The sequence below is a fragment of the Periplaneta americana genome, chromosome 12, assembly GCF_040183065.1.
Source record: "Periplaneta americana isolate PAMFEO1 chromosome 12, P.americana_PAMFEO1_priV1, whole genome shotgun sequence".
NCBI classification, from domain to species: Eukaryota; Metazoa; Arthropoda; class Insecta; order Blattodea; family Blattidae; genus Periplaneta; species Periplaneta americana.
This window is the reverse complement of record NC_091128.1, coordinates 112,796,007-112,822,352: the sequence shown is the minus strand read 5'-3', so window position 1 is coordinate 112,822,352 and position 26,346 is coordinate 112,796,007. Positions and strand designations below refer to the sequence as shown.

The 26,346-nt window shown below is 36.5% G+C and overlaps 1 protein-coding gene and 1 long non-coding RNA gene across 2 annotated transcripts in view; one reads left to right on the top strand and one right to left on the bottom strand.

Moving 5' to 3' along the window:
• The window catches only part of LOC138710078 (uncharacterized), a 736,860-nt gene that overhangs the window by 517,592 nt on the left and 192,922 nt on the right, over positions 1–26,346 (bottom strand). The window lies entirely within an intron of this gene.
• LOC138711275 (RYamide receptor-like) overlaps positions 1–26,346 on the top strand; it is an 80,918-nt gene that overhangs the window by 52,767 nt on the left and 1,805 nt on the right. Inside the window, exons 4-5 of the mRNA XM_069842706.1 lie at positions 6,593–6,797; positions 24,719–24,940. Coding sequence (XP_069698807.1) covers positions 6,593–6,797; positions 24,719–24,940 — 427 coding nt within the window. The remainder of the gene's footprint in view (positions 1–6,592; positions 6,798–24,718; positions 24,941–26,346) is intronic.

The window sequence follows — 26,346 nt, the reverse complement described above, 5'->3', positions numbered from 1 at the left end:
CAAATCGGGGCTACCGGAAACTATCACCGCCCCCGCGTACGAAATTGCCGTGATGAAAATTGATTCCACGAGGAATGGAGCTCTGACGGGAAAATTTCGGAAAATTGCAGATTTGCAGCAGGAGGATTCCACGATAAGGGCCTTAATGGACAAAGCTAGAGAAATCTCACAGGTGAAAGATGAAGTGTATGGATTGCGCTCTGGTATCTTGTATAAATTGCATGGTAGGGATATCCAGAAGTGGAAGATATGCATACCTGCGAGTATGGAGAATGAACTTATAAATAACTTTCACCTATCTATGTGTCACTCTGGGAGTGATAGGATCATTTTAACTATGTCAGAATCATTTTATATTAAGCAACTGTCAAAGAAGGTTAGAAGGGTAATATCTCGTTGCGAGGTCTGCCAGAGGGCGAAACCTCTAAATGTAAGGTATGACAATGTACCACAGGTCGTTATTAGGGGTAAAAAGAATGAACTTGTAGCAGTGGACGAACACGGTCCAATGCCCACATCGTCCTTCGGACACAGGTACATGTTTGTTACGTACGATGTCTTCACAAAATTTGTAAAGATTTACCCTTTAAGAAATATCTCTAGTAAGTTGTGTGCTGACAAGCTGGTTAGAGATTACATACCGACTTACGGTCCGGTAACAGCGGTGCTCAGTGACAATGTGTCGGTACATAAATCGAAAGTGTTTTGCAAAAGGCTGGAAGATGCGGGTGTGAAGCTGTACAATTCTCCGCATACTTTCCCAGCGGTAATCCCTGCGAAAGAGCGCTTAGGGATATATCATTGTACCTCCGTATTCTGTGTCACCGAAATCATAAGGACTGGTTTAGGCAATGTGAGGTGATAGAGAGAGTCATGAACCACTCTATCAATCCAACGACCGGAATAGCACCGATCAAACTTATGTTAGGGATCGATCCCGATCCTATGATAAAGAGTTTGCCGCAGGCAATACAGGAGGGTGAGCCTCCTAGTGCGGAACTACTGTGTAAACTAGCTTTCGACCGAATCAGGAAAAAGGCTGAGTATAGACTCGGTAAAGTTAAAAGATATCGCCACAAATGGGAGCCCACACCCGGCGATTTGGTATTGCTAAGGGACGTGAAGTTATCTTCCGCCCTTAGAGGACGTTACTCACGCATGGAGCTACTTTACAAGGGGCCCTACGAAATTAAGAGTAAATACGGAGACCATACTTTCGAATTGGTAGAAAGGGGAAAAAGTAAACCTGTTGGAAGGTACCACAAGCAACTCTTGAGGCCTTTCAAACAGGAGAGGCAAGGAGGCAGGAATGAGAAAGAGTAAGGATAGTTAGTCTCACGCGTACAGCTAGGTGAACATGTACAGGGCGGCTGGTACAACCAAGCACGCAGAGTGTGTAACTGATCAATGAACAAACAATTGTAAATATGTGAATGAATGGGATTGTACATATGTAAATGTGAATATAAACTCTACATTTTTGTGCTTATTGTGTGAAAGTTGTGTACATAGAAAGGCTTGTGAAGATATATGTATTATTTATTGTAATTGTTTGTAGTGACATTGTAATCTCATTGTATTGTAAATAATGTCTTACCGGCTGAACGCGTAGGGGAACTATGAGGCTAGTTATAGGCAAAAAAGCGGGGACATCTCATAACATTGGAAACTCTTTCGGGAATTTCCAATGGTTACGTAGATGGGCATTTGAAGCTGTAATTAGGAGAGGGAGAGACCGATTTATTAGCGAAGTGATATCTCCATATTTTTATTACATGTATTCGGGGGGATGTTCTGGCGACTTCGTTAGAATTAGCTTCCCACACAGGTGTTTCGTCACTTGTCAGCATCGGACAGATTTAGGGCCACCTTGGGCAGGGTTTTGCATAGACACCCTTTCAAGCGTAAAATCCTAAAGTTAGACTGGACCCGTGGGAAAGCAACTGCCAAGCTTGGGTTTTCCAAAGAACGGGTATTCTTGTGAGATATACAAACTAATTTGAGGTTATGGGAAATCCGAAGTCTAAATTTAGAGATGACATATTTCGCGCCCAATAAGAAGAGATCTTGGTCCAGCTTATGAGGTCACTTTGGACCAATAGGGAATAGATTTTAGGCCAGTAAGTGACGTAGTTTTTAACCAATAGGATAGTTAGTTTTAGCGTAGGATAGGTTTTTATAAATAAGGGTGACGGGGAGCGGAGAAAAAAAACAACTTCACATCGTGTCGGCGGCCCTACATACAGGGTACAATAACTACTTCGTTTGGTGTCGACAGGACTACTATTTCGCTTCGTGTCGACACAATCACAACATCTCATCGGGTCGGCGGCCCAACTTAATAGTCTCTCTTCAGGCGAAGACTCGATAGATTGAACTTTGTCATCGGCGAGACTACTCGCCAACGTTTAGGAGCTTCGATCGTAGTGTACGGGACAGAGTATTGAATTTATAGTATCGGATAGAGCTTATTCAGAGCTGCAACTGAGTCGATACAGAATTGCGACCAACGATTGAATTATAAGTCAGCCGGAAATACATACTCTAGGGTTTACCAAGTGAATACGACAATAAACTTATAGTTTTGGAATTTACACTGCCTTTTATATAAGTAGCCGGCTTGGGATTATTCCCGACATCAACCTACACCACAACCGTACCTCGATTACCCTGAGTGAATCTCACGCAACACCGAGACGCACCCACCCTCAAATGGCGCCCAACGTGTAGTCACAATAACCACTCACCCTCAAATGGCGTCCAACGTGGGAACTCAACAACGACACCACCCTCAACTAACGGTCAAAAGTTTTCGATCACCTATCACAACTATGGACTTGTGGTTAAAACAAGGATTTCGTTTTGAATTTTCTATCATACCATAATGCTAGAGGTCCACACCTGTGGAGTAACGGTCAGCGCGTCTGGCTGCGAAACCAGGTGGCCCGGGTTCGAATCCCGGTCGGGACAAGTTACCTGGTTGAGGTTTTTTCCGGGGTTTTCCCTCAATGCAATACGAGCAAAAGCTGGGTAACTTTCGGTGCTGGACCCCGGACTCATTTCACCGGCATTATCACCTTCATATCATTCAGACGCTAAATAACCTAGATGTTGATACAGCGTCGTAAAATAACCCAATAAAATAAATAAAAAATAATGCTAGAGAGAGAAAATATTTATTTTGTTGGTCTATTTAGTTTTTCCGATGTGTTTGTACATTGAAATAAAGTATATAATTGTTTTCATAGCTGATCGAAAACTTTTGACTGGCAGTGTACGCTGTTATGTTATAACAGATAACTTTATGATAAGTAAGTTATCAATTACTGACATCAATCGGAACTATTTCAAGTCTTGTCCATTTGAATATAATCTTTGGTTTTGACTTATCCTGTGGTTACAAAGTTCTCTTACACCATGAAAAATGTAGATTATGCGACGCTGTTATTCCCGGCGTGACTCCTCCTCTTTGCTTACGTCTTAGGAAGTGAAGGCTCTATAAAGTCTAGGTAGGTAGTATCGTTCGCCATTTTTGTTCTTTCGTTGCCGAGCTACCAGAGGAGGAATCTATTTGCCACAGCGTTAAACATTATCATGTCGTAGCTCCTATGATAGTAAATCAAATGCACTGTAATTCAGCAAATAATTGAGCGGCAAATAACGTCCTCGTGTGCTTTCTGCGAACGCCAACGAAAGAGCCAAAATGGCGGGCGATTATATTAAGTATTTATCCAGCCTTAGGAAGTGCATAACGTCTTCATGAGCGAATCACAAGACGCACACGTTTAAATATAGCCGGAAATAAGAGCGATGGGACTATATTTACAAGTACTTTGAAAGCCAAAGATCTTTACTGTGGTTTAATAAACACTTGGTTAAACAACTTAATTACAAGATAACAATTTAAAACTACACACAAAGATAATGGACGCCTTATTTTTATTTGTTAATTATTACGAGTAATTAACGGGTAAAATTTCCTTACATTTTGTCCTATAGCAACGATAAGACATAGCGACATTCGCCCGCTAAGCTTTCTAGGCTGTCCACATCCACAATGCATTTAACGTCTCTTCCTGGTGACCATTCATTCCAGCTTGATTACACAAATTCCTCACTTCTGTCCCATTTCTAGGAAAAAATTCCTTTCCAGGTCAGTCTGGTGTCAGCATGCCTGCAGATTACTCTGTAGAAACTCGTGCGGTTGTGGTTCTTACGGTTTTGTAAGAGGGAGAACTAATTTCGTTCGAATTATTTTAATTCTTGTAATGAAATTAGTTTATTTAGTAATAATAAATTGTTTGCTCTATCTAATTCAGTGGTCCCCAAACTTCTTAAATGTGCGACCCACTTTTAGGTGAGAAGTTACTAGTAATTAACCCATTTAAAAATACAAATGCCTGTAAGATCGTGAACAACGATAATGTTACTCAAAATCAGTAGATACCACACAACTTCTAATGTGTCGATACCTGCAAGACGAGAAATTGCAATATGCAAACTTTTTTTTTTTCACGATCGTGTTTTTTTCTTGTATTTACAGCTATTGTTGTTAGACCTTGAACGTTAGAATTCTCACACAGAAACTTGTTGCTATAGTCCCGTCGCTCTAATTTCCGGCAGCCAATCGCGTTGCAGGTCGGCTACTTTTAAACCTGTGCGTCTTGTGATTCGCTTATGAAGCCGTTATTCATTTCTTAAGGCTCGATAAATACTTAATATAATCGCCCGCCATTTTGGCTCTTTCGTTGGCGTTCGCAGAAAGCACACGAAGACGTTATTTTCCGCTCAATTATTTGCTCAATTACAGTGCGTTTGGTTTATTATCATAGGAGCTACGACATAATAATGTTTAACGGTATGGAAAATAGATTCCTCGTATGGTAGCTCGGCAACGAAAGAACAAAAATGGCGAACGATACTACCTACCTAGACTTTATAGAGCCTTCACTTCCAAAGACGTAAGCAAAGAGGCGGAGTCACGCCGGAAATAACAGCGTCGCGATTATAGAGAAACCATTCTTCATAACAAAACTGTACTGAAATAGGCCCATTATAATTTACTTATTGTTACTTATTACCATTTCAGTGCAGTTTTGCGAAGGCTTTGGAATAATACTGCTCTAAATTTTCAATGTAAAATATATTGTATTTGCAATTCTAAAAACATTAACGTGCAAAAAATGTTGTACAATACACGTTTATGAAGTGCATTATAAAATTACTGAAAGTGAAAAACTCGCTCTGCTCGTTTAAATGTATAATGTATAAAACAAAACAAAAAGAACATTTATTCATTGCAGTGCATTAAAGAACTCGCGGAAAGTTTAGCTACGTATCCTATGACACGACAAATTCTTAGTTAGTTTTTGCGGACATACAATTAACTTTGCACAATTTTAAACAATATTTCTTTTACTATCTTCCGGAAGAAACTCAAAACAATCATGACAGTAACAGATAGATACTGAATCCGTTTCTAACAGTTGCATTCAACTGGCTGAAATAAAAAAATATATTAAAATATGTGCTTGCTGATGAAAGGTTAAAAGTATAATTATTTTTTGATAGGTTTGCAAATTAGTATTTATGCAAAATAAGTTTCCAGTCTATGATTTCCATAAAAATAAAAGCGAATAATCTCCTTTAAGTTGGTAATAATACATTTGTGTGCATATTGAATACAGAGTGAAGATATGAGTAGCTACTTTCTCAAAAATAGACACATTTACAGTATTCATTATTTTTTACTTTAGCTATAACTACTGAAACTTTTTTTATTTTATTTTTACGTTCATTTGTTTCTGTTTCTGAATACAATATAAATATGTTATAGTACCGTCGCTGTTATTCCCGGCGTGACTCCTCCTCTCCGCTTACGTCTTAGGAAGTCAAGGCTCTATAAAGTCTAGGTAGGTAGTATCGTTCGCCATTTTTGTTCTTTCGTTGCCGAGCTACCACATGAGGAATCTATTTGCCACACCGTCAAACATTATCATGTCGTAGCTCCTATGATAATAAATCAAACGCACTGTAATTAGCAAATAATTGAACGGCAAATAACGTCCTCGTGTGCTTTCTGCGAACGCCAACGAAAGAGCTAAAATGTCGGGTATTTATCGAGCCTTAGGAAATTTATAACGTCTTCAACAGCGAACCACAAGACGCACGCGTTTAAATGTAGCCGACCTGCAACGTGATTGGCTGCCGGAAATTAGAGCGACGGGACTATAATAAGGAATTTTTGTTTTATTTTCTGAATCATCTCGCGACCCTCCTCAGCTCTTTACATGACATCCCAGCGTGTCGCGACACACATTTTGGGAAACGCTGCTCTAATTTAACTTGACCCTCGTTAAATACTCTCTACCCATAACCTGGTATATAAATTGCTCTGTATTTCACCGTCCTTAAAGCCACGTAAACATAGCTTTAGTCACGGCAGTGGATTGTTGTTGTTTAGTCAACTGTCCGAAGACAGGTCTGAACCTCACAAGAGATATCAACAAGGCATCACTTTTATGTTCGCTTTTCCTTCTGCAAATCCCTCTTATTTTCATCTCTTTACTACACTCTTTCTTTTCGTTGACAGGTGGCATTGGGACTGTGGAGAGCATTGGGGCTCGCCCGAGGACGGCCAGTCCTACACCATGCTCATCTTCTCGGTGACGTTTGCGGTGCCGCTGCTCAGCCTGGCCTTCACTTACACGTGCGTCGGACGGCGCCTCTGGCTGCGGGCGGCGCCAGGCAATGCGGATCCTACCCGTGACCTGGCTCAGTTGCGAGCCAAGAGAAAGGTAACAACAACAAATTACTGAGTAATATATCGGTATGTGACGTATGAATGAAGTAAATGATTGTGTCGTAAATAAAATTATTGTAACATAGGGTTCTGATGGGTCACATGTTTGCTATGAGGAGCGAATTGCAATAGTAATATGCGTTACATGAGCGGTATGTTGAAGTTTTCATGTTCGAGGAAAAATTTGAAAAAGCGAAACGTAGTTGAGTTTTTTTAATTTCCGAGAATTGAAAGAAAACATACCGCTAGTGTACCGTACATTATTTTGTGCGAAGATCGTTTATTACATACCTGAAAGAGGAATTTCTAATTAGTTGTAATGAAATCTCCATCTTGGTTTCTGTTCAATGACGACAAATTTGCAGAACAAAAATATCAATCTTCAACATTGTTGCTTCAAAATGTTTTCTGTGTTTGCTATGCTCCAGCAGGCCGTAATATACGTCTGTCTTTTTTTTTCCCCCAGTCTATAACGAGTCTGGAATCTTGTTGATTTTTTCACTGCTTCCTTAATGTTACTTGCATCACGAATGCAGTATCTTTAGTGGAGTTGTAGAGTTTACTTAATTTTTGCAAATATTTAAAAACAATAATTAACAGTGTAATTTAGGTGAAATTTGCAGTGGTAAGTTTCCAATTTATAATTATTACTATATTGAACGTCTCTAAAAATAATATGTTAAAAGCGTAAAGCAGTAAAATCAATATGTCACTTAAGCGGTAAGAAGAGGGAAATTGTTATGTGTGTTAGGTTGGGAATACTGAATGTGGAATTTTAGACTTTCCGCGGATTGGTTTTGTGCGGAAACCAAGCAAATACGCAAGATCTCGCACAAACGATATTTAGAATTATCAACATGAGTTGAATTCACCCGCCACAATAGATCAATGGATACTGCTTGCGTTTCACAACCAAGCGGGCCGTGTTTTTATTTGCGAAGTGAGCGAAAATTTATCTGCTTCAGAATCTGCAGTCTCATTTCATCTCCATGAAGTAGTTATCGAGATTTTGGCGTGAATAATTGGTAATTATCTCGAAGATGTATTGACTGTGACGTAAGCAAGCTATAAGATTAGGATGGGTACTCGTAGCATAGATGCAATGCGAGAATGTCGAAAAAAGAAAGGGCAGAAAGTTCTGAAGCGTCGATACTAATTCGAAACCTAAATGTATAATTGAAGACCTCCCCGGAAAAAGGATATAACATCAAATTAATGAAATATGTGACTTAAGTGGAAAAAGTAATTAATTACTGGCTTTTAAGGAACCCGGAGGTTCATTGCCGACCTCACATAACCCCGCCATTTTTCTCTATCCTGAGCAAGATGAATCCAGTCTTTACCATCATATCCCACCTCCCTCAAATCCATTTTTATATTATCTTCCCATCTACGTCTCGGCCTCCCCAAAGGTCTTTTCTTCTTTGGCCTCCTAACTAATACTCTATATGCTTTTCTGGATTCGCCCATACGTGCTACATACCCTGCTCATCTCAAACGTCTGGATTTAATGTTCCTAATTATGTCAGGTGAAGAATACAATGCGTGCAGCTCTGCGTTGTGTAACTTTCTCCATTCTCCTGTAACTTCATCCCTCTTAGCCCCATATATTTTCCTAAGAACCTTATTCTCAAAAACCCTCAAACTCTGTTCTTCTCTCAAAGTGAGAGTCCAAGTTTCACAGCCATACAGAACAGCCGGTAATAAAACTGTTTTATAAATTCTAACTTTCAGATTTTTTGAGAGCAGACTAGATGATAAAAGCTTCTCAACCGAATAATAACACGCATTTCCCATATTTATTCTGCGTTTAATTTCCTCCCGAGTGTCATTTATATTTGTTACTGTTGCTCCAAAATATCTGAATCTTTCCACCTCTTCGAAGGATAAATCTCCAACTTTTATAGTTCCATTTCGTACAATATTCTGATCACGAGACATAATCATATACTTAGTCTTTTCGGGATTTACTTCCAAACCTATCTCTTTACTTGCTTCAAGTAGAATTTCCGCGTTTTCCCTAATCGTTTGTGGATTTTCTCCTACCATATTCACGTGCGAAATTAAAAAGTAAAGGTGATAGTGCATCTCCCTGTTTTAGCCCGTAGTGAATTGGAAAAGCATCAGATAGAAACTGACCTATACGGACTCTGCTGTAAGTTTCACTAAGACACATTTTAATTAATCGAACTAGTTTCGTAGGAATACCAAATTCAATAAGAATATTATATAAAACTTCTCTCTTAACCGAGTCATACGCCTTTTTGAAATCTATGAATAACTGATGTACTGTACCCTTATACTCCTATTTTTTCTCCAATATCTGTCGGATACAAAAAATCTGATCAATAGTCGATCTATTACGCCTGAAACCACATTGATGATCCCCAATAATTTCATCTACATATGGAATTAATCTTCTCAAAAGGATATTCGACAAAATTTTGTACGACGTCAACAAAAGTGATATTCCTCGAAAGTTACTACAGTTAGTCTTATCCCCCTTCTTAAAATAAGTACGATTATGGACTCCTTCCATTGTTCTGGTACAATTTCCTTTTCCCAAATAGCAAGTACAAGTTTATAAATTTCTCTAGATATTACGCTTCCACCCTCTTGTATTAATTCTGCTGGAATTTGATCAATACCTGGAGACTTGTATTTTTTCAGATTTTCTATCGCAATTTCGACTTCAGAAAGTGTGGGTTCCGGTATAAATGGCTCAGCAGGAAAATGTAATTATGAAACATTAATTTGTAGCAGGCCTGCAGAACCCGAAAGTAAGAGAAATATGACGTCAGCCTCAATCCACTGCTATTGGGGATGATCGACATCCGCATAGAGTTGTTTACATTTTCTGCCTGTGGCGGCACTGTAATTTTCGAAAGGGATTGTAATAAATGTATTGTATTTATAATGCGTTATCCCGTTTCAAGTTTTACAATTATGCTAGATTTCCTGTCGGTAGCTTCTTTGAGATTTCTTTGCATCTAACCTGCTTTAGATTTTAATGTGACATTCGTGAATATGCGAAAGAAAGACTTCTGTCAGGCAGTGACTGCGAAATATTCGACAAATGACATAAAAGAGCGATATTATTATGAAACTGTGTAAGATTTATGAGGAAATATACAGTGTGGCCGGCTTAAACGTATAACATTTCATTATTTTATTACTTGAAATGTATTGTTGACATTTAGACTCGGTTTGCTTCTACGGGTAGGGTAACTCAAAACGTTTTTAAAATACGGTACCTAATACACCTCGATATGCGCATCATTAGGGCGCTGCAGACGTCCAATCTGTATTCCTCTCTCCATGTGTTTTGCAACATTACAGTATAGGCGTAACCTTTGCGACAGCTGCAACAATGCGATGGCGCAGATCAGGAAAGAAAACCGTTGAGGTGAATATCACTGATTTGAAGGCCATAACTCGAAAACCAAGCATTTCGGTACACATGTTGTAATTAACTTTTTATATTGTCTACATATGAATGGTGAATTTGCAAAACGACTTAAGTCCCTAGAAGTAGTTTTGAGAAAATCAAACGAAACTGTTTTTGGCCTCGCTGAACCATATATTGTTACAATATAAATTTTTATATGTAAGAGAAATAGTTTTAGTATAAAAATTCATACACTTCTCCACGTCGTAAAAATTAATTATATTCAGGACTTAAGTTGTTCCGCAAATTAACTTCAATTCTGCATCATAATTATTAGGTTACTGACATATAAACATATTTAACTAAATGTGTTTATACCAAAATCATAAAATAACCTTATCGCAATTGTTGAACAACATTATTTTTTAACAATTTTTTAATCACAAGAGCACAGACCGCTGATGGAGAAAAGTATGATGTTGAAGAAATGTTTCTGAGCATTTATTGCCATTAAGAATTTGATTAGTGTATTGTTCTTATTTTGTCCCGGACAACCACAGTTTCTTTAATATACTGCATGTGACACTTAGGCCTATCGAAGTAGTGTGCAGGAGAAAATTACATACCTCATTAAGACTGTTCTTTGTCTGTCCCTCATGGTAGAACAAAAGGACATTTCACTAGTTTTCATGTTGTGCACAGAGAAAGCTGGGACGTTAAGCTGATGATAGTAGTACATATCCTGAACTGGTGTTTGGCAAGCAAGAAAATCCTCTCTCTCGATGCTTAACTTGACTCCATTTTGCAGTACTTTTTACTTCAGTTACAATTTAGCACGATTACTGAGCATTATAGCTTTTCATTTTCATGCTCTGTTCTTCAAACGTAATAAATTTTCTCAACTAAAGAATTACTAATGACAAGAGACAAAAAATATTTTGTCAGCTGATTGTATAATTAAAATTACATATTATGTAATTTTCTTCAGTACTTGACAGGCAAAACAATTTTAAGTCCAGGACTAAAGTCGTTTTACTCCTTAACCAAACATGCTGCTGCTAAGAAAAACTATGCAAAAGTCGTAGATTAAAGTCATTCTGCTACTAAACGATTCCCCTTGCACATAATAACAAAATAAACTCTCTCAACTCTAAACCCCCAAAATGTGAACTTAAGTCGTTTTGCAAATTCACCATTCATATGGAGAATACATACCTGAAATTATGCCCTCTATTTTTTAAACATCCTGTAAATGTAATTGTAATTATTATTGTAATTATTATTATTATTATTATTATTATTATTATTATTATTATTATTATTATTATTATTATTACTGAAAACGTGATTTATCAACTAAGACTGTTGACTCATGTTTTCTTTTCTGAAGAAATCCAAATGACATACCTATTTCCTGGAAACACAGCTCAATTCATAAATTTCCTGGTGAGATTTATTTTTAAGCCATCGTATTCTCTTTTGTATATTAGGACAAGTAAGGTTGTGATATACACTCCATTAATTAGAACCTTATTATTTGAAATAGTATGCTCTTTTCGTATGCCTTTATCAATGTACAAATTAAAATAAACCGCTTACATCGTTGATACATACAATGTAATAGTCTTATGTGGAAAGAGACTGTTGCAGGCTCACATCAGGAAGCTTAATTTCTTATACGAGTAATTACTTGAAAAACAAAAGAAGACTTGCTGAATTTTATCGTGTCAGAAAGTAACGCCCACAGCTTTATGAAAATTTTCCAAACAATAAATGTCCTATACTGAAAAGGCAGTTATGAGCTATTCACAATAACTTTCTACTCATTTCAAGTGGCTAAGAAGTTTTTGAATAGCCAATCGATCCGTTACTTTGAAGACTTTGCAACACGCGAGATGCGAAAAATAACCGTATTTATTAGATTTGAAAAATTAGATTCTTTATAATTATAGCATTTCTTAAAATAGTGACTCAATTGAACAATACAGGGTGTTTAAAAAATATGGGGCATAATTTCAGGTATGTATTTCCCACATGTAGACAATCAAAATAGTTCATTACAACATATGTCCGAAATTGCTTTATTTCCGAGTTATGGCCTTCACAACATTGAAATTCACCGGAACGTTTTTCTTTCCGCAGGTCGTTGCCGTCAAAGGAGACATTAAGAGGACACTCTGACAGTTCATTCCGAGGCGAAGGTTACATTCAGTGTTGTGTAGGCGTTAGACTGTGCGACATGTATTCAAATCAAGAGCTGGCTTCTTTACGGTAAGGCGGACGGCAATGCTGCGCTGGCTCGTCCTTTGTACCAGGAGAGGTACCCACAGCGACAATGTCCAGATCGGAAGACATTTATACGTCTCCATTACCGTCTGTGCGAGTATGGAAAATTTAACTCTCCTGTTTTGGGAACGGAACGACCAAGATCTACAACTCCAAAGTACAGGAGGAGATTCTGGAGGCTGTGAACATGACTCCTTCTATCAGCACACGAAGGTAGCGTTGCAAGTCAGTGTTCCTCATACGACTATCTGGAGACTGTTGAAAGAATATCAATTGTATCCTTATCATTTGCAACGTGTACAGTACAGGCCCTGTCACCAGCAGATTACCCTGCACGAGTTAGGTTCTGTCAGTGGTTCTTGCAGTAGTGTGGTGTAAATCCGAACTTTCCTGCCTTAGTATTATTTACAGATGAAGCACAGTTCACACGAGATGGCATAACAAATTTCCACAATCAGCATGTATGGGCGTATAAAAACCCAGTGCAACTGTTCCATCTCATCACCAGGTGCGGTTCTCCCTCAACATGTGGGCCGGTATCATTGGTGATCGATTAGTTGGACCCTATGCACTTGTAAACAGGCTTAAGGGGCAGGCGTACACAAACTTCCTGGAAAACACCATACGTCATGTTTTAGAAGACACTCCACTGATCAATCGTCAACACATTCACTTCTTGCATGATGGCGCTCCTGCACACTTCAGTCGTACGGCTCGCCGGTACTTGTTTCGAAGGTTTGCTGATCGATGGATAGGTAGAGGTGGCCCAATTGCTTGGCCTCCACGCTCGCCTGATCTGAACCCTCTCGATTTCTACTTGTGGGGCCATTTAAAATCATTGGTTTATTCGTCTCCGGTGCCTGATTTGGAATCCCTTCGGAATCGAATTGTGGCATGTTCTGAGGACATACGCAATACTCCTGGAGTTTGGGATCGTGTTCGCAGGTCAATGAAACATCGATGTGAGGTCTGTATTCAAGCAGGAGGTGGACATTTTGAACATCTTCTGTAGTGACAACGACCTGCGGAAAGTAAAACGTTCTGGTGAATTTCAATGTTGTGAAGGCCATAACTCGAAAATGAAGCATTTCCGGACACATGTTGTAATGAATATTTTGATTGTCTACATGTGGGAAATACATACCTGAAATTATGCCCCATATTTTTTAAACATCCTGTATAATAATGTAATATACTATACTACATAAGCGAGTTCAGAATATGTGCGTCAGATACGTGTGCAACATCCGACGATATGATCACATATCACCGTCCTTCGCAAGTCTTTCATGGCTCCGACTTAAAGAACATAGAACTTTACACTCTTTGTTTTTACTCTTTCGAATTCTGCACACTTCAGCACCAAATTACCTTTCGTCTCGTTTCTCTTACCTATATTCTAACCACGACGCAAATACCAGATCACTTATCTGTGGCACGCTAAGTATACCTATTCATAGAACATCTTGTTATTCATCATCTTTTACAGTATCCACCTCGCAACAATGGAATTCCTTGTCACAAAGTATTAGGGGCTACAAGACAATAAACATTTTTAAAACAACTTAAAAGACAACCTTCTTAGCAATTCACTCCAATCATACTGACTTAAACTATCACTGATTACATTGTTACTTCTTCCTTTAGACATCATCCTGATAGCGCTGTATTTTCAAAATTGTCTCATAATAATCTCTTTTTATTATCTGATATTATTTGAAACATATTAAAATTCTATGTATTTTAGCTTAATTCTACTACACAGTTTCTATTTCATTGTATACTCTTGTATAGATGTAACTCTTATCTAAATCAAATTGTTGAATTCTTTGTAGCTTGTAAGTTCATACACATGTATATATACTTTTTGCTGGTTGAGTGGAAGAGAGGGCCTTAAGGCCTTAATTCTGCCAGCTAAAATAAATAATAATAATAATAATAATAATAATAATAATAATAATAATGACTATCGCGTCAAACACAATGTTTGAATAAAAAGTTTCAATTCCAGGTATTTAGTGTCAGAATCAGTCAATATTTTTAATGTTGCGTTGAAGTAATGTTACTATGTTTCTTTTCTCTTCCACAACTTACGTAATTCCTTGTTAGAAAAATAAGGCAATTATTCGATTAGGAACACAGAAGTCTTAGAAATTCATACACAAGTGTCATTACGAGCTTCTCTACTTTTATAATGTAGAAATAGAAATACCTCTCAAATCCCCTAAGGGCAACGATCTCTTGCACACCTAACAAATCGCTACAATATCGTTAGTTTACAAGCAAAACGCAAAGTCAAAAATACTACTCCTGAGAAAAAGGCGTATATAATGTACATAATGTATATGTACAAACTTAGAATTGGAAAATTAAATACACTTACAGAGAAACAACTTAGGCCTACTAAAAATAGTAATATTTTGAGGATTCAGTTCCATGTCTGTGTTGATGTCTCTGTAGGTGTGGTTAGCATTTGTGATGTGTTCTGCATATGTGGAAGTGTTTTGTAATTTTGTTATGGTACAGATATATCACCACAGACATGGAAATTGTACACATCCAACCAAAAAGACAGAAACTAAACACACTAGAACAATACGAAATACAGACACACAAAAACACATCCAAATGAAATTCTCAACACACAACTCAATTTCAGAACACACACACTATTTGACTCCACATTACAATACACAAACACACCCCCACAAGAAACAAAACAAAAGGCGTCAAGACCAGCAACAACCAATTCTGAAGAAGACCAATAACAGGCCGAAACATGTTAACCAGATCGGTAAAATTTAACACGAGAAAGACATATAATACATATTCCGAAGTGATATAGTGCTGAGAGTTGTGTAATCAAGATGCATAATTTATCATTAGAGCTCACTTAATCCGCAACTTTTCTTGCGATACATTACAAAAATATACGATATGCTTATATTAAACTTCCAAACATAATACAAAGTGTGCCCACCGCTGTCGAGTAACGGTCAGCACGTCTGACCGTGAAATGAGCGGGCCCGGGTTCAAATCTAGTTTAGGATAAGTTACGTGGTTGAGGTTTTGCCGGAGTTTTCCCTCAACCCATTAAGAGTAAATGCTGTGTAACTTTCGACGCTGGACCCTGGACTCATTTCGCTGGATTATCACCGTCATCTCATTCAGACGCTAGATAACCATAGCAATTGAAAAAGCATCGTTAAATAAGCAACAAAAATAATAAAAATTGAGCGAAAATTCCAATTACCCCACACTCATTGCGAAATATTTTTAACAAGCATGTGTGCAGCAAGAGGATGATGTAAGATTAAATAAAGACAGTTGGGCACTAGTTACTCCAAGGAGTCTATGTGCACGCTGTCGCTATCATGACAGAAATATTCGTATTCAAGTGCGATATGAAAATCTCCGCAACATTTCTAGCGTGATGGAAGCATATTTATCTCGAATTACTTGTTCAAGATCCTCACTTCCCCTTCTCTTTGAATTACAGCAATAACCCAGTATCATAGGATTTCAGATCGGAACTTCGGAGTTGCCAATTCAAGAGGCGCCGATAAATGTGGCAACCCCTTCCGTTCCATTGTTTCTGAACACTTCGTCGAAATATTCTCTTATGACTATTGCAAAATGGTATTAGGGAATCCAGTTTCGTAACATAGTGAGATAAATCGTCTCTTTCACAAGTCCTTCCAAGAAATTTAGACAAAACGGATGTTTGACACATACTACATCCTATCAGCGTATTTCGAATCTCACCGGACCGGTGGACATCAACGACGTCACGCTGCAGCGAAATAGGAACAAAACTGCTGGAAGGTTCAATGGCTATCATGGCGGCTGTACAAGTTGTTTTCTGCGCTATGCTAGCAAGATTTTGCGAAATTTCCATACTTTCATCTTGTTCAAAGAAAAGAAAGCATAAACAATTTATTTCTTGAACCAGTAGTAATAACTGGTCCGCTGACACGTTCGATCATAAGACATTAACATATTTTTTCCTACGTTGTGCTCATTACAAACAACACAGCAGAACCAAAGAAGAACACACCGCCATGACACAACAGTGCACGGTCATTCGTCTGCTAATTCCCGCCCTATACAAGAACCAATCAGATTCACTGATGGAAGATGATGACTACTGCCACCATCTGTGCAAGCTGATGGAACCGATACGACACCGTTGGAGCAATCAGTGACGTCATCGTTGAAATCCGGAACACCGTCATGCCATCAGATTGCTCAGCGCTGAGATTCGGAATACGCTCTATATCACCAAATATGGTGAGTTTCTTTTCGTTCCCTAGATAAATATAGACTGTCCTTACTCCAACAGACGTTTCTTAGTTTTGCGCTATGGGGTAAATGGCGCACCCCTCTCAGAAAAATCATCTTTCCACGTACTGGAATTTATTTAAAATCCGAAGTAATCGCATTGACGTCATTCATTAAAATTGACTGGCTGGGAAGGCCGAAAATATTTGATCACACGGTATGAAAAATTATTTACATAGAGAACAAGTATCGGCACTAGATTTATAGTGATCTTAAGATTCCAAATAAGAGGAACGGTTTCTTTCTGTTGAAACTGCCAGGAGTGCCAAATGCTTAGTATGTAGACACTCTGTTATAGTAAAAAAAATAACGAGTCACATTACAACACCAGGCATGCTGAAACATATAATAATACCGGTGGAGATGAGAGTATGCTACTAATAGACAATTTAAAGCAATCCGTCGTCAATGAGATTGTAGATTTGTTTCAGGAAAGTAAATTATTGTTTCAGACATTTCCCTGCTTATTGAAGACACAAAGAATAATATTATATAATATATATATATATATATATATATATATATATAAGGAAATACATAAAGCAAAATCATAATAGCATTTCGTTCTGCAGATATCGTGAAAACAACTCTCTTATTTGAAAAGAGAAACTGAACTGAAGTAATTAAATATTATTGTCCAAAAACATTAAAGAAAATGCATAACGCAAAACATTTTGTTGTTTAGATAATGTAAATATATCATAAATAAAACTTTCTAATTTTAAAAGATATATGTCTAATATTGAAATAAAGCAATAAAATATTTGTCAATCCCACTAGGACAGTCATTCTTAATCTTTTTTGACTCACGGACCCCTTTGAAAAACCTGTTGAAAGCTATGGACACCTCCCTAGAAAAATGTCAAAAGAGTGATAAATAACTTTAGATACGCTTCTGCTTTTTACGTTGAAATGATACAGTGAATAAACATATTAATTTTTATGTGGCTTTCACGGACTCCTGTAGCCCATCCAAGAACTTTCAAGGAGTCCATGGACCCCACTTAAGAACTCCTACACTACGGACTAGAGACTGTGTGGCCGCCACTGAACTCCTCGCCTGCTCAACACATGCCCACCTCGCCCAGGACACGCCCGTTTCCTGCCCACCGTGAGGACGTCTGTGTTAGAGGAACATGAAACTGCATGAATGGGAAGCCCTAGCACAGATAAAGGCTCTTCGTATGTTTGGAAGCTATTTTATGCAACTAAATTGACTGCCCGAAATTCTAATTAATAGCAAATTAGCATTTATAAAGATGTTGAATCGTTCACTGATGATCAAGAAGATTGATCGCACGACGTGACTTATTGAATTTATATTTCGAACCACCTAACCACCGACCCTTTCAAGGATACCATGAAAACCAAACCAACCCAACAAAATTTGCTTGCAATAACTACAGTGCATGAGGATTAAGTTGGCGTGATTTCTACTATCCTTGTCTGAGGTCCTTGTCTACCGAATGCCACCAGATGTGACGGGCAAGAGGTTTCCTTTTGTAAAATTCTTGGAATTCCCTTTCTCCTCCCTTCTCCCTTCACACTTTTGCAAACCCAATTAGTGGATCTCTCAGTGGCGTCTCGGGGTTGTCTGAGTTCATTAGTTAGTAGTATTTTGTGAATAGTGAAGTGAGTTTGTGTCTTTTTTTATTGCGTTATTTTACGACGCTGTATCAACAGCTCAGGTTATTTAGCATCTGAATGAAATGAAGGTGATAATGCCGGTGAAATGAGTCCGGGGTCCACCACCGAAAGTTACCCAGCATTTGCTCGTTTTGGGTTGAGGGAAAACCTCGGAAAAAAACCTCAACCAGGTAACTTTCCCCGACCGGGATTCGAACCCGGTCACCTGATTTCGCGGCCAGACGCGCTGACCGTTACTCCACAGGTGTGGACGAGTTTGTATCTTGTTGTACCAATTTAATATAATAAAGGGTGCGTCAGAAAGAAAGGATGGATTTCAAACTATCGATACGCAACGAGGAGAGAGATATAGTGAGGGGGACCACGACTGTTGGTTCAGCCATAGAATGCAGTTTCAGTTGAGAATATGGTGTTGGTCTGGTGTACAACGTGCTTTCATCGTAGAGACATTTTTCAAAAATGAAGAGTCTGTGATCGCCACTCAGGACTCATTTCGACATCGGATGTCACGCTAGGATTCCAACTCGGAATACAATTTTGCGGTGGGTGGCTTCATTTCGTATCACAGGTTCAACATTAAAGAAGAAATCACCAGGACGAAATTCTATTGCACTGAGATTGTCCGAGGCTACGGTAAGATCTCGAGCCCTGCGACTTCTTTCTTTGGGATCATTTGAAGGCGTAAGTTTGTAAACATCGATCACATACACTGGACGAACTGAAGACAGCGATTCGTGAAGAAATCGTGGCAATTGCACCAGCTATGACTGTGAAAGTGATGGCGAACATCAGAAAACGCCTCGATGCCTGTATTGAAAGCCAAGGACATCATATGGATAATGTTGTTTTCTATAAATAAACTGCATGTATTGGTGAATATGTTGATAACAATAAATTTTTGATTTGATGAATCTTTACAATTTTCTTGCCATGTGAAATCCATCCGTTCTTTCTGACGCACCCTGTATAATTCACAAATTAAAATGTTTTCGGAGATGAATGGTTTCACTGTTACCTTAAATATTGTAATGAGTGTTGTGCTCCTGTATTTAATAATAATGATAGGCAATATGGGAAAACGCGGGAAAACCTTGAAGTCGGACGGTATGAACATGGTTATAAATGCATATAAATTCTTTACTGGAGAATATGAGGCACTGAAATGCGGAAAACAAACAATATCTGTGCCGAGTTTTATCGAAAGAACTGCTGCAGCGACAGATATATCTTCTCGTGGTGTTAACAGGATTAAAATAGAAAAAAAAAAACAAAACAAAAACAAAAAAAAAACAAAAGAAAGCGGAAGCGGAATTGGAAGCGTGCTGCGATCTCCAGGAAAGAAACCCCCGAATAGGATTCTTAAAAAACGTGTGTGACAGGTTAAAAATGAGCGCACTTGCAAAAGTGACGGAAGAAAATTAGGGGAAGGCCTGTAAACACGTAGAAAAAGTTGAAAAATTTTATTGGGCGAAGGATGGACTTGTAGATGGAAATTTATTATTCGTTCGTAATCAATTTGGACGACACGGACACGGACGAACTTTCTGGCGGAGTGGAGTCAGAATTTGAAGAGGAAGAGAATGCCGCCACTGGTAACTCGTGGTCGTTTGAAGGAGTGTCGACCATCATAAATGAGGGTAGAGAGAGAAGGTGAGCATTCTCTCTCTTTCTAAAAGGGACTAGACAAGTAAATCCTCATGGACTGTAGAAATAAAACCACTTCCAGTTTTATTACCATTTACTAAAATATTTGTCATCACTAAAAACTCATAGTTGTAATTAAATATACTAAACTGAGGTATGTCAACACTCACTAATGATAGTTCTAGAACCCATAAAGCTTATCCCAGAACTCCGCTAGAGGCAATGAATCCAAATATTTTTATATCTCTTAGCGGCGTGTGAACTCTTGAATTTATGTGCACTTATAACATAAAATTAAGCTTCTCACTGAAATTAAATAACACAAGTTATAAAAATTGGAGTAGTGTTTTTTGGATTTAATTTTATATTTATTCACTTTTAATAAATTGTGATATAAATACAGGCGAATCGATAGAAAATTAAAACTTTTGTTAACATTTTTCTTTTAAATCTAATATTCTAGCAACGAAATGGGGAGAAAATTTAAAACCTTCAGGTTGTTTAATATAATGCGAAATATTACTAATGCTGCACTATATAAAATATCATAGGAACATTCAACATTTTATTTTTTATAATGAGAAATTAACATAATTACGAAATGTAAAATCGTTCTAATTCTGCGATATAATGAGAAATATATTAGTGATTGCACTAAGATTATAAATTACTGAAATGTGCTTGTTTGTTATCTAGGCCTAATCTATAGCCTATATTTGGTATGGCCAAAGTTAACCAGTTTTCTTCAATAGATCGTGGAAGAAATCCACACATTGTTCCTTCAACTATGCTATGAATATCTATACAGCTCATACTTGGAATCATGCAACCTCCATATATTCACAAAATAAGTATATTTCCACTGAAAATATTATACTTCATTTATTGGGAGCTAAACTCATACTTATACAGAGATATTCTTATGACGTGATGCAGGAAAAAGGCGGGTTACTGTCGGTCCCTGTGCGGTCTGCGATGCGCGGGCTGTTAGAGGTGCGGAGTAGATCCTCGGTCGCCATATGGCATTCGCTGTAGTCACAAGTCGTGTTACAAAAGTCTTGATTCTTCAAGTGTACGAAGTTAGTAAATAAGGTTCACTGATTACTGTGTAGTCAGATAATGCCTACAAACAAATTCTCATTGTGTCAACGTGTGTATATGTAGGCTTTCAATATGTACATGAAAGGCAGAAAGTCGTGTGTGAAAACAAGACGTAAATTTCGCATAAAATTTCCAAATAGACCAGTGCCTTCTGCCGAAACAATTAGAAGACTCGTTAAAAGATTTAAAGAAACAGGGTCAGTGAACAATCGAAACTCAAACAGAAAATACAGTGTTCTTACAGAAGAAAAATTAGACGAGATTGGTGAAAGACTGGGGGCCATTTTCAGCAACGACTGTGAGCATGGTAAGTCGAAATTATTGAACATTTATTGTTAGTATTGTTATGTAATAGAAGTGTCGGAGAAATGGTTACGCGCTGGCCGGAAAGCACACTGCAGAGGCCACGAGTCACCCGCCGATTTTTCGCCTCACGTCATAATAATGTCTCTGTACATGTATACTTGAAGAGGGAAGTATGTTCTGTGAGTATAACGCCAGAAATGTAATAGAAAACCAGTATTATGAGCAATATTTTGATATATCAGCACATACACACGAAACTGTAGTAGGAAGGAAACATTAACAATGGCGTACTAACACCACCTATAACATAATTACACAAAGGAGGAGACTTCGGCCAGCCGCCGTGAATCGGGCTTCGGCATAGCTCAGATAGAAAGAGCGCTCAGCGCGCAAAGTTGAGAGGCCCTGGGTTTGAATAAATACATACATACATACATGCATACATACATACATACATACATACATACATACATACATACATACATACATACATACATACATAACTATTTATTAAAATAATTACTATTATAATAACAAAAAATATAATTCTGAGATTATGTAACTTAAAACTTTTCCGATTTTCAGACTGTTTTTAAATTGAGAAAATGATCTCTCAACGTCACATGACGTTATCGGTGCAAATTTGTAACATAAAATATTGTCTTACTCTAATGCATCTCTTGCAGCAAGAAACTATCGCAAAAATTTCGCATGTGTTTTAATGCCACAGTGAATTTGAATACCACGTCGTATTTTTTACCTCCAGTTCCACTTTGCACACTTTACAGCATGTGTTACCATTCCTTACCCAAAAATTATCATTTCCGAAATAAACAACTGCAGTGTAGATATCTGTGGCTGCATTTGCCTCCTGGTGCGCCTCCTCTATGACTGAACGGGATCACAATGAACTCACAATAAAATCATTCGTAAAAACGTGCGCTCCTACTTAACACAAATCAGGACTTATAGAGGACTTGTAATCTGTTTGTGCCTTTGACTGACGTCATTACTGTACCAGAAGAAACTACACCATCCAGATTAGCTCTTGTGACAGACATGTGGAGCCTCATTATCACGTGATTTTTCTTTTTAAGTTTATTCCATGTTTCTAGAGACTGTCGTCCTCTGTCGCCACACTGCAGAGATTTCCTTTCAAAGACCGCTTTAATAAATAAAATACAGATGTGTAGGTGAAATAAATGATCCTAGTACGGCTCAGTAGCGGACGGTGTGTTTGAAGTTGAGGAGGCCAAGACGTAACTGATGAGAATATAAAAATATAAGGCCTGTGACGTACCTCATTACCAAGTGCAGAATTGATAGGTTTTAAGAAACTAAAATTATGTTTTCCAATGTATGCTTTAGGATTTTAAATCTTATGTTTAAGAATTTGTATGAATTTACGGGAAAAAATATAAATAACATACTGTTAATATATTACAAATGCTTGGTAAAGATTGCCTCTCTTTAGGACACTTTAAGTCCTAACCTACGAATTAGGTCTTTTTAGGTCATATTGAATTTAATAATGTTACTCTTTGCTACATAAAACGAACAAGAAAAGCAATATTTCGAGAGTAACGAGATAGCAACAAAATTGATTCGAACCTAAGAATCCGGGGTTTGCTCATTACTATTATATAGTCTAATTTTACAGAAAATTAACTCGACGATCCTCTTTCTTCGCAAACCGATCAATTAGGTCACAACATACTGAACAACTGTTACTAGAAGAAGCTAGAGACAAATCTGCATTTGTTTCTAAACTCTCTATATAGGCTATTTAAAATACTGTATAAATAAATATATCTCGTAACACAAAAGAAGAAAATAACAAGAACACCCGCAAACAAGGAAAAAAATCTAACAACATAAATAAAAACTTTTAGGCACGGAATGAAAACTAACAAAACGTGACTCAATTTTCTAAAACCAAGAAGAGATAAAGAGAGAGAGAGCTTCCCAATACAGCCAAAACCAGCTGTGACTATAAGCAGTACAGCAGTAGTGGGTAGGACGTCTCCAAATTCGGCTCCCTTCGCGCGTACTAGTCAAGTTTAAACACTCCTCTAACCAGTTATCTTATTGGTTGCACTGCTGTTGTCATGGTTACCGGGGAGTAGAGTCATGTAGCCGACTCTTCTCTCCCGCTCTCGCATAGACACTGCAGGCTACTTGATGTCGACTGTACAGGTTACAGCGCTATCTGTTATTTTTCGGTACGAATTGTTTGTACTACAGTATAGCGAGCGGGCATCACCAACTGGATGTGATCGACTGTACGTAACTTATATCTTAGTCGTAGTGAATAGTAAAATTAATATAAAAGGAAAAATGTTCGTCATTTGCTATAACTTGTCTGTGATCTTAATTCAGCTGGAATTATTATTACTGCCATATTGTGTTCTGGTAAAATATTAGGGGAGGCACGGCCTCCCTTGCCTCCCCTGAAAATCCACCGCTGGTACGGCTATGTGCAGCCTAGTATTAACTTGCGCTAAATATACATTACTGTAGGAAGTTACTCCCTGTACAACGTACACCCCTGAATGAGGGTTTCTCTTACACACTGCGACTTCACCTAAACCTCAGCGCGCTCAAAGTACAATCTGTTGGATGGAAGTTCGTAATTTTGCCCGTGTCCTTGACGTACCTGCTCTAAAGTACAGTATTTCCAGGAAAAGGAAGTGGAAGAGATTTTGTGAGACCAATAATAATAATAATAATAATAATAATAATAATAATAATAATAATAATCATCATCATCATCATCATCATCTCACTTAAGTCTCGTTAATAATCTTGTGAGCACCATTAATAATAATTATTATTTCTCATATTTTTAAATCTCACAAAAGTTTTTGTACAACGATATTAATGAAATTAACGTTGAGACAAAATATTTGAAAATTTGTCATCTTAATTTGGCTAGAGGCAAACAATTCAATTTGTGTTAAAATACGTTAATATAAGTAGTAGTGTCGGTAAGAAAGTATTTAATCTGACACAAATACAGCCGACATGGAGATTTTACAAGTTCATTCTCCCCTTTCTAGGAAAGATCAGTTACGAAAAAAAGATTGAAGTCAGTCAGTAAAACAACATTAAGTCGGAAACTTGAGAGATTTCAAGCGCTTGACATGCAGAGTCTGAGAAACAAAAGAATGGTACTCAGGTCTGTGAATTGTACTTTGTTACAGATAATCAAAATGCTCGTAACGATTGTGGTACTCTTCGCATTGTGTTGGCTGCCACTACAAACTTTCCTGCTTCTCTACTACTTCGTTCCTGGTTTCGACTCTTTGGACTCAGATCACGATCGCAAAGTTTACGCCCTGTCTTACTTTGCCTGCCACTGGTTGGCCAACGCTAACAGCATGGTCAATCCTTTTGTGTACTGCTTCATGAGCGACAACTTTAGGGTAAGTAAAGAACTTTTATATTATTACTTTATAACTGCTTGTTTAACGATATTTGTAGAGATTTGTCATTTCGTCCTGTTTAGAATGCTTTACCATTCCTGAAAAAAGGATGAGTTTATCCAAACTTGTATCAGATAAGACGAACAAAATTTGTACCACTCGTTGAACAGATTCTACTGAGTTTATAGATTTATTTATTCATTTATTTATTTACTAAATTATTGATTCATTATTATTTATTTACTTTTAAATTATTTATTTATTTATTATTATATATTTCCTTATTTACATTTCTACGTATCTACACATTTAGAGTGTCCCAAAAAGAGCGCCGGATGTAATAATGTTAATAATTTCAACAATCAGACAACATAACAGGTAACAGTTCCGCCAACCCAACAACAAAACAATTACGTAATGTCCAAACAATGTTTTGTTATTGGGTTGATTACATTATTATCTCTTCTGTTATCTGTTTTCGTTGCATTTATTCACATTATTAAATCCGTCGTTGTTGTTGGGACACTCTTTACTTAAATAAGCTACTTAACTACTTATTTACTATCCACATTTTAATTATTTATTTACACACTTATTTCATTTACTTATCCAGTTATTTATTTATTTATTTACTTATCCAGTTATTTATTTATTTATTTATTTACTTATCCAGTAATTAATTTATTATATTATTTATTTACTTATCCAGTTATTAATTTATTAATTTACTTACTTATTTACTTACTTACGTATTTATTTATTTATTTATTTATTTATTTATTTATTTATTTATTTATTTATTTATTTATTTATTTATTTATTTATTTATTTATTTATTTATTTATTTATTTATTTATTTATTTATTTATTTATTTATTTATTTATTTATTTATTTATTTATTTATGTATTTATGTATTTATTTATTTATTTATTTATTTATTTATTTATTTATTTATTTATTTATTTATTTATTTATTTATTTATTTATTTATTTATTTATTTATTTATTTATTTATTTATTTATTTATTTATTTATTTATTTATTTATTTATTTATTTATTTATTTATTTATTTATTTATTTATTTATTTATTTATTTATTTATTTATTTATTTATTTATTTATTTATTTATTTATTTATTTATTTATTTATTTATTTATTTATTTATTTATTTATTTATTTATTTATTTATTTATTTATTTATTTATTTATTTATTTATTTATTTATTTATTTATTTATTTATTTATTTATTTATTTATTTATTTATTTATTTATTTATTTATTTATTTATTTATTTATTTATTTATTTATTTATTTATTTATTTATTTATTTATTTATTTATTTATTTATTTATTTATTTATTTATTTATTTATTTATTTATTTATTTATTTATTTATTTATT